The sequence below is a fragment of the Caretta caretta genome, chromosome 2, assembly GCF_965140235.1.
Source record: "Caretta caretta isolate rCarCar2 chromosome 2, rCarCar1.hap1, whole genome shotgun sequence".
Lineage (NCBI taxonomy): Eukaryota > Metazoa > Chordata > Testudines > Cheloniidae > Caretta > Caretta caretta.
In genome coordinates, this window is record NC_134207.1 from 186,047,174 (window position 1) to 186,060,327 (window position 13,154).

Below are 13,154 nucleotides of genomic sequence, written 5' to 3' on the forward strand. Positions count from 1 at the left end.
CAGGGCCACTGTACTGACAGTGTTGTTCGTGTACATATTTAATTATTTAATTAGAATCTTTTTTTAAAATTTAAAGTAGCTGTAGAAATCAGGACCAACTTACCGGAGCACACAGGTCTCTACTTACCTCTACCTGTCATTGCTTGTTGATTATTGATGAAAAAGGATCTCCCCTGTGCTGTTACTGCATTAGAACATATGTTTGTTTTTGTAGCTGTAGAATCAGGAAGACATTCTCTGCCAGACTTTAGCCATTTTGAGGTTAGTTCTGCTGTGAGGCCTGAAATTACTAGCATCCTTATAAGCAACATTCAGCGGATTATACATATCTCACTTGTACAGGGGTTCTCACAACAAATTTTTTGGCAGCCTCTGAGTGCAGCCACCAACTCTGGTTGGTGGACGGTCTGACAATTTCTTTCCTAAAATACTTAAGTAACTTCAGGAAAAACAAATAAATATGCATATTTATGTGTCCAAATCATTGTAATTGATTGTTGTAGGGTTTTTTGTAGACTCAATAGTAAAAATAATTTACAGTTATAATTTGGTGCCCCTGGCCCCCCGCTGCCTTCCTGGCCCCATTGCTTCCCCCCCTCCCGCATTGCCTTGGGCTCCCTTCCATGGTCTCAGACCCCAGGCTCACCCCATTTTTTGCCTCTGGACCACAGCGCCCGGTAAGGCCGGCCCTGCAGAAGCCCAGAGCCAGAGCCCCATGGGTGGAGTCGGGGTGGGCTGAAGCTCCAAGCCCACGGGCAGAGCCCTGCTACTGTGAGGAGGCTGAAACCCAAAGCCCTGAAGTTGGTGGGAGGGGGGGCGCTGAAGCCCACCTCAGGAGGCCTGCAGCTGAAGCCCGCTGCCAGAGTCCTACCCTGTAGCCAGGTGAGGGGGGGACTATAGCCTGTCGCCCGAGCCTCTGGCTGAACCGGGGGGGAGGCTGAATTCCACCCCTGAGCACTTCAGGGTGGGGCTACTGCTTTTCCTCCTCCCCCATCTCTTCACAAGAGGCTGTTGTGGCCACAGGAAAAAAACTCTGGTGGCTGCATGCAGTCATAGTGACCACATTTGAGAAACACTGCACTAGTAAGTATTGTAGTGGTACTCAGCCTTTATTTTGCTTATATTATACTCAAAATCTGGGTGCTCCTTTTTTGCAATACACCACACTCCATGCCAAATGAGTAGAAAAATCTTTAATTGCTTTTAAGCTGTATGTACTTGTCGACCTTCCTTTTTTTCTTTCTTTACTGTGCTGGCCTGTTTTTTCTTAAATTTCTACTGCCTCCCCTTCTGAGGTTTTAAGTTAAGTGGCAGAATTTCAGAAGTGGGGTCACTGTGGTTCAGTAACACTATAAATGTATGTAAATTTGAATTCTCATTGACTGTTGAGCACCAAGCAGTTGATGTATCCTGAAAAAGTTCATAAAATTTGCTTCCAGAGTTTGCTCAAATCTAGATAATGCAAATAGGTTCCACATCTTTTTGAGGGGGTCTTGTACCCTATCTTATATTTTTGCATACATTAGGTTGGGAACCACTGACTTTTCTAGAGTTTACACTCATGAATTAGATCTACAGATGTTTGCAGTGTTTACTATTAATATAGTTTCTTTAATGAATGTTTTATGACTCTGTGTTATGAAAGTCTTCATTCTAACACACTAAGTTTTCCCTGTTTCTTTGCCTGCTCTATCAACAAAGAGGATACTTCTGACAAGATGGATGGTAAGAACTTGTTTTGTCTGCCCTCTTCTAATGCTACTAAAACATTTTTGGAAATTGCACTTAATGTAAAGTTCTTGATGTTTGTACTGCACAGCTCTATTGATTAATATGCAAAATGTCTTCATTAACCCCTCTGTACACTAATTTTAGCCTTAAAGTGGTTGTCTTTCGTATTATTACTGTATTTGTCAATATATCTTGATGTTATGGATGTCAGGTGTCCAGCTTTAAAAGAAACTTGGTTTATCTTAAATCTGATGTTATTTCTGTAATGACCAATCATTGTGAATAGAAGCTTTTGTCCTTCTTTATTTAGATGCTGACTTTACCAGCTAGGGTACCATCAACTTGAAAACTTAATCTTTAAAGTTTTGTATATGGTACTGTGAAAAGTTTGTGTATTTGGCAGTACCTTGTGTTTCAGAGGTTCAGGGGTTTCACAATTTCTCCTGTATTGTCAGTCAGTTTCTTTTTTGTGAAGAAGACCTTTATAAACATCAATAAGAGAGCAGAAAATTATTGTAAAATATTTTAGATCTTTTAAAAATCAGATGTATTATGTAAAGAGTGCTCTGTCCATACCTATATTTTAAAATAATCAAATTAGGAGACGTTTAACAAGACACTGTCAACTTTAATTAAATTAATTCTTTTTAAAGATAATTATTGCTGAGTAGGCCTACATTCATGGATTACATAGCCTCCAGCATGTTTAACAGAATGTTTTAAAGGTTTATAGACTTTCCCTCAAATTGCATTTTAGTATTTATTTGTTCTAGCTATGTATTAAACCGTCTTTAGCTAGTTGTCCGCTATATCTCCTGTCATAATTGAAAAGGCCTTCTGAGAAGCAGAATTCTTCTAGCAATTGTTACTATGCTACAGCTAGATGCTTCCAATAAGTAGCTAGAACTTGTGCTTCATCTGCTTCCTGCCTTGCCATAATAGCTGAATTTGATATTTGTTCAAGGATGTTACCATTGGCCATGTTGGCTTGAAAGATGCTGAAAACTCTTTATATAAACTTTTGCCACATGTATTGTAACTATATCCCAGTGTTTAGAAAAAGGAGGAACAATAGCTACTATCAACAAAGCAGGCACCATTCCCTACCATCATCCCTATCTTTTCATCCATTATTGAGTCAGATGTGCAAATAATCATATTAAATACACACTCATTTTGAACCACATCGTAAAGGCCATCAGAGTCTAGCAGACTTCAAGAGGGAGTGAATTCCAGAACCAAGGTCTCCATTGAAAATGCAGTTAGGTGGCACACAGGAGAAGAGATTAGTAAAATACCAGAATCCCAAACCATTTGAAGAATTATGGATAACCAGCATGGTGAATTGCACTTTGCAGCTAATTGTAAGCCAGTAAAGATCATGGAGTACAAATGATGTTCTTCAAGTGGCTTTGCATATTCCTATTTACGGGTGTTGCACCCATTTGTGTTGCCTTGCGGTAGAATCCACCTGCAGGAATATCAGCTAGAGTGCTCTTGCACCCCATCCCTCCAGTTGGCATCCTGATGCACCGAAGGTGGAGGCTATAAAAGGGGTGGAATGCCCTTCTCACCTCTGTTCCTTCCAATTACATGCCAGGATGGATGTGAACTCTCCAGTTCCTTGAAGCCAAGAGTTTTCTCCTCAAAATTAGTTAGTGTTAGCTTTCAGTTAGCTACTAACAGTTAGGGTACTTCCCCAGTTCTGAATAATGGTGGAATCGAGGAAGCCAAAGGAACCTGATTTAAGAGATACGCTTTCTGTCCAGCCATTTTCCTGGTATCAGATGATATGTCCCTAAAGTGTCTATGTGAAGGTCACTCGCCATCTGGGTGTTTTGATTTGCTGGACCCTTACCCCCAGAGCCCTCCAGGATGGGACGATTCATCTCCAACTACTGCTTTAAGGAGGCCCTTAAGGTTAGACCCTCTTAAGGTCAGACTTTGCTTCCAAGGACTACCAACCTCTGTGCTGGTGGTCTCTGGAGGTTCCAGCAGACTGCAGGGTTTCAAAAAGCCACATCATCTGACAGGGCTGGATTGGTTCCTGTGCCTCTCCCCTTCAAACCTTCAAGGACATGTGTGTCCAAATCAAGGCCTATGTGATCACATCCCTCCACCTCGGTTATAGAGAAAATGTCAAGGACCAGTCTGGCCGCCCTCACCAGTGCAGTATTTCATGTCTTACAATGGTCCAACTCTGACTGGGCCCCCACAGCTGCAGAATTGGCTCCGACTGCATCCTCCAGGATCTGGAAGATGGACATGAGTGGTACCTCTGAACAAGGATCGTCAGCCTGAGATGCTGTGGCACTGAGGAAAAAGAAGCACAGGACAAAGACTGCCAAAGTTAGCAGTGCCATTTCCCATGCATCAGAGTTATTGGTTCTGCTTATTTCAGCTAGCACTGCTATGGTTCCTAAGTGAAGATCAGCCCCATCCCCAGTCACAGCAGTGAGGGAGATTAGCCCATGTGGACCATTGGATTCAGTGTCACAGCCAGATCTTGCTCCTGTCTTGACCCCAAGTACCTTCCTAGTTCCAAAGAGTTCCGCCACGGTGATGGCCCTAGTCCACCCTCTAGCTCCGGAGCAGGTCTCGGATTTTTGAAGTGCATGGCACGCAAGAGGGGAGGCATGTACCTTCATCCCCAGTTATGAATTTGAGAAATTAGGCAGGGTAGCTCCAGCAGCTTGCAAACTGCCCCAAGTAAGTGCAGGTGCCATTGCTGCAGAGTTGATTGCCAGCTCCCATGTGCCGATGGATAAAGACATAAGGCAGCAAGTCCACAAACAACTTTACTGCTCAATAAAGTAGTGCCAGTTGTATTCACCCCTTTCTGCCCCTTAACAGTAGATTAAACGGACAAAGGTATCTTCAACACTAAGCCCAGGAAAGCAGTAGGTTTGGATGGATTCCTGAAGAACCTGGGCCGGGTACTGGCCTTAACCAGCTGCATAGAATCTGTGAAATCTATCAGTTAAAATTAAAAACAGCTGCAGGATTAGTTGACCTTTCTTCTGCAAATAATACTGTATGGCTCAAAGGTCTCTGGCTGAAGTTGGCATGAGAAAGCTAATGATAATCAACAATACTCTCCTCATTAAGATGCCGAGTAATAGAAGATTCACTGTACATATTGGTGAATCTGCTAGCAAATCACAGAGATTGAACAGTGGCCTTCCACAAGGATCTGTTTTAGCACCTGCACTATTCAATCTCTATACCAGCGACATTCTGGTCACATAATCCTGTAAATTCATCTATGCAGATGATATTGCACATTGCTCATGATGCCCCAGAACATTATAACCTCACTAGACTGGTAGTCAGACAGGACCAACGAGCTCAAAGGTATACAGTTCAATCCCTCGGATCCATCCCAGACAGTGATTTCATATGGATCATCCAAAAGTTATGGGGACATTGAACCACTTAATGGTTTAAGGACATTTGTCTTCTCAAGAACGTTGCACATCAACGTACTGGAACTAAGAGCTGTTCATCTGACCCTCAGATTGTTCCTCCCTCACTTTCAAGGGAAGGTCACGCAAGTAGTAGTGGACAGTATGTCAGCAGTGTATTATATCGTCGGACAGGTGGGTGCTCACACCACCCCTTCTGCGTGGGCAGTAAAACTATGGAATTGGTGCATCCGCCATGACGTTTGCGTAGCAATACATTTGTCCGGGAAAGACACTGTAAAGTCAGGCCTCGATTTACACTGTGGTTATGTTCTTAAAAAACCAGCGTGCAAATAGAAATCATGTAAAAAAGATACCAAGGGTCTATGGGAAATAAGGGTTTAGGTTTTAGGCTCACAAGATGACCTCCCTAATTTATACAATACAGTATAGTACTACAGGTTTTATTTAAAAAATTTAATGAAATTCAAACTTACTACAGTACAGGTACTAACCTTTATTCATGTTGAGGATGAACTTGATACAGTATCAGCATTATCATCATGTTATTGAAGTCAGAACTCTGAGGGTTCATCTGGGAAGGTTGGGGAGTGTGGAGTAGTGGGATGGGCAATGACGGGATGGAGGAGGGGAGGCAGGAAGTATAGGGGATGCCTACACTCACCACCTCCAGGCAGTGTGGGGGGCCATGGACACTCTGGCAAGGAACCCCCCAGGCATGCTCCTGGGGCAGAGGGTTGGAGCGCAGGGGCTTGCACTGCTCTGCCCAACCGCCTGGCTCTCCTGCCAGAGAGTGGGGTTGGGGGCTTGCCCCACTCCTCCTGTCCACCTGGCGCTCCAGCCAGGGAGTGGGGTTGGAGGCTTACACTGCTCCACCCGGTGTTCTAGCTGGGGAGTGGGCTCAAGGGCTCGCCCCTCTCCACCTGTCTGGCGCTCCAGCCAGGGAGTAGGCTTGGGGCGTGGAGTCTTGTCTGCTTCCCAGCTGGAAGGCCAGGCGGATGGAATGGGGTAAGGCCCCCGACCCTGCTCCCCAGCTAGAGCGCCGGGCAGGCAGACTGGGGCAAGCTCCCAACCCTGCTCCCTGGCAGATGTGCTGGGCAGAGTGGGGCAAGCCCTGGACTCCACTCCTTGGCTGGAGCGCCAGGTGAGTGGAGCGGTTCAAGCCCCTGCACCTTGACCCCACACCTGGGGCCCCAGGCCAGCATTTCAATGGCCCCCACAAGGCTGGCTGAAGAGGGGGAGGGGGAGGTGCCCCATCCCTCCTGCCTTCCCTCCCCCACCCCCATCATTGCCCACCCACCCGAAGTTGGGGCCCACCCGGTGTAGGGTCCTGGCTATGCCACTGATTTGTGCATCTTGGTAACAGCACTGCACCATGTAAAAGTGAATCCCTACTGTGTACAAATATAAAGGGTCACAATTAATTGACCGTGCGTAAATGAAACCTTGCCAAAACAAAACAAAAAAAATATGTAAATCGCGGCCTGACTGTAGTTGCAGATTGCTTCAGCAGGAATGCCTTCCTGAAGGACCAGTTAGTTCAGACCCTTTTTTCCAGATGGTGTCAACCAATTGTGTATCGGTTCATGACAAGATTAATCAGAAAAAGTGTCATCTTTTCTGTTCTAGAGTAATTAGGGATAGTCTGTCTTTCTTGGGTGCTTTTCTTCTGCACTGTTGGAGGGGTTTGATATATGCCTCCTTTTCCCGGATACAAAAGGTGACAAGGAAGATACATCTGGACAGAGCAAGGAATAATACTGATTGCCCTGGCTTGGCCACATCTGCAGTGGTCCACAGCTGTCCGGCAAAGTCTTTATACGACTGCCCCTGTCTCCAGATCTTCTGTGCAAGAAGGGGAGCAGGATTTTTCACCTGGACCTGCAGACCCTTCATCTGATGGGATGGGTGAACAGACTTTGACTCTGTCTGCACTTGAGCAGTCGTGTTCTTCATCTGTGCAGTATATAGTGGTTAAATCCAGGAAACAGTCTACAAGAAACTCACTGTCCCAAATGGTCTAGATTTCAGGCATGGATGAAGAGGAAGCCTGATCCTATCTAATTCATTGATAAAGGTTCCTTTGGCGTCCATCTCCACATATCATATTTGAGCTGATGATAGATTGCTGTTTGTTCATGCTTCACGTAAAAAGGGTTGTCAAATGTGTACCCTTCTGCTAAAAAACGCATCCCTTCTTGGGACCTCGGTTTGGTCTTCACCACTTCGATGAAATCCCTCTTTGAGCCCACAGCTGAAGTATTCGTTGCATCATTTATTCCTGAAAGCTGCTTTAATTATTGCCATTACATCAGCCAGTAGAGTGAGTGAACTGAATGCACTCATGTCTGATCCACCTTTTACTCCAGTTTCAGAAGGAAAAGGTCGTCTTCAGACGTGGTCCTTAGTTCTTGCATAAGCTGGTAGCTGATTTCCACATTTAAAACTTCTAGACTGTTGTTCTCATATGCCAAGAATATTATGAGGCATTATGAGTTCTTCCCGGACTACTTCATGGTGAATCAAGCTTCTGTATCTTTTAGTGATATGCTAGTGAGAGTTCCTGTGCCGGCTTCAATCAGAACACGTTATGCTGCAGCTGTGGCTACTTCCTTTGCTTGACTGAGGCTGATGCCAGTTGCTGAAATCTTCAGAGCCGCAACCCAGATATTTGCACACACCTTCACCAAGCATTGGCCTCTGAATTTAGCTTCGAGAGCGGATGCTGGGTTTGGCAAGGTGATACTTCAGTCTTTATTCAACTAGGACTCTGTTCCCATCTCCAGACTCTGCTCAGGTCTCAGCACTGCTTATCAATCTATGCTATAAGTTGGAATATGCGGAGCCACTCGAAGAAGAAATGAAGGTTACTTACCTGTCACTGGAGTTCTTTGAGATGGCGCTGCATATTCACAATTCCCACCCTCTTTCCCCTCTCTGTCAGAGTTCTTGTAATTATCTTCTCTGGCTGTGTGGTGGAAGGAACTAAGGAGCAAAGGGTGCTCTGTCCCCTTTATAGCCTTTCCCTCTGCCCTTTGGGACGCCAAGTGGAGGGGGGATGCGAGAACACTCTAGCTGATACAGCTGAAAAAGGCTGCTGCCACAAGGTGGTTCAATACCTATAACTGGGAATATGTAGAGCCCACTTGAACTCCAGTTACAGGTAAGTAACTGTCACTTTTTGCTTATAGCAGTCCAAATTCCATAAGGTATTGGTCTGCCCTATTAAACAATATTGGACGGTTCTGTATTCTTTTCTCTGATTTCCAAATCAAAATTTGATTAGGTTGCATATAACTTTTATAATTAGCAGCATCCCATAGTCACCCTGAACTCTTGCGGTCAAGCTGGTTTTTTTGTTTGTTTGTTTTTTCCATTTTGTGTACCATCACAAGTAATCTGGGCTCTGCAGGCCAAGTTCTGCTGTCAGGTAGACCTGTGCAACCCTTTGGTCTTTAGTGGATTTTCAAAGGTGTCTGGAAGAGAATGGGACTTCAGATATATCTGAAGACATAATGTGCTCTTCAGGACTTCTGTTAGTTGTGATGATTTGCAAGATGGAATAAACACAACTTGATAAAAGTCCAGGATGAATTTGCAGCACTGGCAATTTTTTAAAAAAATATTTATATGCAAGCTGGGCAGACTTGATTTGGAAAACTGAGAGACACTCCCAAAACTCGATTTAAAAAAAGTCATTATTAGGATAGGGTGGCACTTTAAAAAACCAGGAGGGTTGCAGTTTGTACTAGCTATAGCTTCTGAGGCTTCAGTGGTGATCCTGCTGTGAATAAAGTGTATAGAGTAGCTCAGTCTAGAAGCAGCAAAAGCATGCACAGTCCTAGCAAGGTTTGCAGAGAGGGTTAACCTCCCACAATCTCTAGATGAGGTGAAGATGCTGAATGGCTTTTTTGATTACTATAGTCATCTCAGTATTCAGAAACAGCATTGGATTAGAAAAAAATTACCAACCAATAGCGGGAATATTTTTACAAATCCTGTCACTTCCCGAATATATTCACCCAGAATCTGCAGACCATGGTTTCAAGGGAGCCTCAGTGCAGGGTGGAGAAATGGTGCTTCCACAGCTTTTCTCCTCTTCCCACGCTTTGGTTTTTAGGGCATTGATGTGTTTTACACCTCAGATTTTGTCTTAACTGTCATGTGTGGGTATACTTTGCCTCATTAAACAAGCATACACACTCCAACTGTGACCCATTTTCAGTAACCTTGTTTTTCTCACAGCTCACTCTTCCAGGCAGGACTTGGTCTAAAAGGGTGTACATTTTTTGAGGCATCAGATTGAATTTTGTTGGAATGAATCTTCCTTTCTAACATCTTCCATCAGCTTCTCTCTGCCCAATGTTTAATGCACTGGGTCTGTATTGCTTACTTCAACCTGGAGCTTGTATTGGAATTCTATATGCAAATGTGCACCATGTGCATATGTCACCGACTTTCCTTAGCAGTTGCTTATGATAGTATGCTTGATATCAAAGTCTGTTCTTGATATGCTACTTAATTGTCTTAAACTCATATGCATGATTAAAACTTCAATTTTTCTTCAATATTCCATGGTTTTTCAAAGAAAGTTTGGCGTCTAGCAGTGCATTATGTATTTCTACAATCGGCTCACAATGTAGCCTTTGGCTTTCCATTGTAGTTTAATGATGGAGTTGTAATGCAAGAGAGCAGAGGTTAAGATCCATTCTTACATAAACATATTTTGTCAAGGTACTCTAATTTCATATAAGTAGGAATGAAAAGGAATTGAATCAAAGAATAGTGCTGTTTGGAATATCATTGTTTTATTATTTTTTCTATTAGGAACAGCTTCTGAAGATGGTAAGAAAAATTAATCTTTTGTTAGAATAGCAAATACTTTCATCTTCATGCTTTCATTTATACGAACTAAGTTCTAGAAGTAGAATTAGCTCATTGTGGTGGTTGGGGGTCATTCCATTTGGCTTACACATCTAATATTTGGTTATTGAAGTATATTTTTGTAAATTCTTTTGCATTGTGATTTTGGTTCTCAGGCAATCATTTTCAATAAAAATGTCATTGCTTAACATTTTACTATAAAATTACAGGAGTATTATGTTTTGATCTTTTAAATTATAAGCTAATTAGGAAAAACTCATCTGTTGAACAGATGTGCTCACACTCAGGAAGTAGGTGCTATTATTAATTATCTATTTGGAACATGGAAGAACATATTAAAATGTATTGTTAAAACCCTTCTAAGCTAGCGCCGGAAAACATTGCCTCATAACATTCAAAAAGATTTTTGTTTTTTATTTTAAAGGAAATTACATCAGGCCTTTAGTGATAATTCAGCATCAACCAAATTGGTGGTGCACTATATTCCTAAACTCTCTGGGCCAGATTCTGCACAGAAACCCTGAAACCTCATTACAATTAGTGGGGAAAATATTGTCAATGCATGGGGTGACTGAGGGTAGAGTTTGTCCCAGTCAATTTAACCAGTAATGGTAATACATTGCTTTCTAGTAGCTAAGTGAATAACCTCCTTTATCCTGGCTCTCTTCCCATAGACTTTCTTCTGTGGACTGTTCCCTCTACTTGGATGAATAATATTAACTTGGCTGGTCTTGAAATCCTGCTGTGGAAAGCCTAAAGGGGCTGGAAACTAGATATAATGAGCCTGTGTGCCTAATTCTTCTGGGTCAAGGATTGACCCTATATGTCTGCAAAACTTTTTTATTGTTAAAGTTAATGCAGTCTTAAACTGAATAAATTGTTGTGCTAGAATGTCACTTCTCAAGCAGTTTCCTCTTGCAACCTTCCAAAATTGTGTCCAACTTGTTGTTTCTAGGTTTTGTTTTTGTGTTGGGCTGTCATGTTGGTTTAGGACCTGTATGCAGAATTCTGGCTATTCACTTTTAAGAGTAATCTGCCTATTAACTGTCATTCATACTGTTGGAATCCTCCCTTCTTTGGTAATTTCATTGTGTTGTCTAAACGTTGAGGAGTAGAGATGATGTCACACAAAAGATGATCTTATCGGTTGGCAGTCTGGAGAGAGCTGAATTCTATTTGAGTTCTGCCATAGACTTCATGAGTAACTTCAGACAAGTCCTTAAAATCTCTGGGTCTCAGTTCTTCGTTCTGTAAAACAAGGGTAGTATTTCTCTACCTCATATGGATGTTGAGACTTATTCATTAGTCTTTGCAAAGTTCTTTTGAAAACCTTGTATGGAAGGTGCTATAAAGTATAAAGAATTACTTTTGTGTTCACATCCATGGTCATGAGTATAGTGGTATCCTGAGGTACAGAGAAATTAGATGGCAGGTCTCTGAAAAACGGAGCAGTGCTGCTCAGAATTGTTGGCAAGAATCCTCAGTGGCTTGTTCAAAAGATAGCCAGGGATGGTTTTGTTACCTAGAGGACGAAAAAGGAAAGTTAGTAAAATTATAGCTTTCAAGTAGTAGTGAGTAGAGTTTGATATTTGTTACATTAGGTACTTCTCTCCTCTTAAATTATAAAATATTTTCCTTGACTCTCACTTCATAAGCTTTACTTTTAAAAAATATAAAATCAGTGTATTTCTGGAGAAAACTAGAGTTATCTAATTTGGTGTTGATGAAGACGAATTAGTTTTAATTTTAAAAATTGATTGTATATAAATTCTTTATTGAAGTACTTACAGTCAAAAAGAAAAGTGTTCGTTTCTTAACTTGCAATTAAATCTATTGCGGTATTTAATTTTCTACTCTGAATTGTTTTTTTTCAAGTGAGGTTTGGATAATTGAGTTTTCCAGTATGTAAATCTTCAGTTTTCAACTATAGCAACGTAATAAAATATTCATTAACACTATGAGGTCTCTGTTCATGACGAAGACTATTTTCTTAATGTCATTTTTACTTTATAGGTCGTATACGAACAAAGCTTTCAACACCTTCTGTTGGAATTGGAAATTCAAAGACCGATTCTAGAGGACGTAGTCGAACGAAAGTGGTCTCTCAGTCTCAGCGTATGTATTGTTCATTTATCAGTAATACTTGATAAAAAGATAGGCCATATGCTTAGCATACATTCATTGACCAATGGCTATGGTCAAAGCTTATTTAAAAAACATAAGCCGCATACTGAGTTGTTGTTCTGTGCCTTAGGTTCATCATCGCCAGACAAAAATGAAGGTATTTTTTTTTTTTCGGTGTTTTGGGTCAGTAGTATTTGCATGCTTTTGAAATCTTTGATGATTTGTGTTGTCATACTCTTTTGGAGAAAAATTAGGGCTAATGGGAAATAGGTTGTGTAACAAGAAATTAAATCTACCACTGAGGCCAGTTTGTAGTCTTAAAAAATCCTCAACAAAATCTTCTGTACTAACTATCTAGAAATCTTAGAAATGTAATATCAGAAATTAGGTAAAGTGGGGGGTGTCTTTTTGTACTTATAGATGACCTGAAAATCCTAGTTCTTCGGTTCCCAAATCCTCTTATTTTTTTAGTTAATAATAGTCTAAAAGTATAATTCAGTAATTGTGTTTTCCCCTCCACCTTTCACGATAAAGTAGACACTGCCATTCTCACGTGAGTGCACTCTAGTTTCCCAAGTATCGCCAGTATCTTTACTCCTCAAATTTCCTGTTGTTTTGCATTTAATATTTCTTTTTAAATTCTTCACTGAGGGTTTTTCACTGGGACTTTTTTCTACCTCAGCAGCAATAGAAATAGTTTAATTTTGGAGCGAAGATGCTGGTTGTTTAAAATATACAATGTTTAAAAGTGATTTATGCTATCTAGGCTTTAAATGATTTCTAAAATTGTGAAATGACAGTGCATTCTTCAGGTTTGAAATTGACAATATGTGTAGGTTTGGAAGGATTAGATATTTATCAGTAAATGTCTATTTCGCTGTATACATATAAACCAATGAAAAAATATTTCTACTGATGATGATTAAAACTTACAGACAGACACTAAGAAAAATGCTATTTGAGAATTTATTAGTGTTTGACTTAAGGATA

General features: G+C 41.4%; 1 protein-coding gene across 46 annotated transcripts in view; it reads left to right on the forward strand.

Annotated features, from left to right (window-relative positions):
* The window catches only part of CLASP2 (cytoplasmic linker associated protein 2), a 265,828-nt gene that overhangs the window by 155,921 nt on the left and 96,753 nt on the right, over positions 1–13,154 (forward strand). For 24 of the 46 annotated variants that reach the window (XM_048838896.2, XM_048838906.2, XM_048838922.2 and 21 more), the window contains 4 exons: positions 1,702–1,725; positions 9,984–10,001; positions 12,054–12,155; positions 12,295–12,321. In XM_048838896.2, coding sequence (XP_048694853.1) covers positions 1,702–1,725; positions 9,984–10,001; positions 12,054–12,155; positions 12,295–12,321 — 171 coding nt within the window. The remainder of the gene's footprint in view (positions 1–1,701; positions 1,726–9,983; positions 10,002–12,053; positions 12,156–12,294; positions 12,322–13,154) is intronic. The other 22 variants (XM_048838903.2, XM_048838912.2, XM_048838924.2 and 19 more) reach the window with 5 other exon arrangements.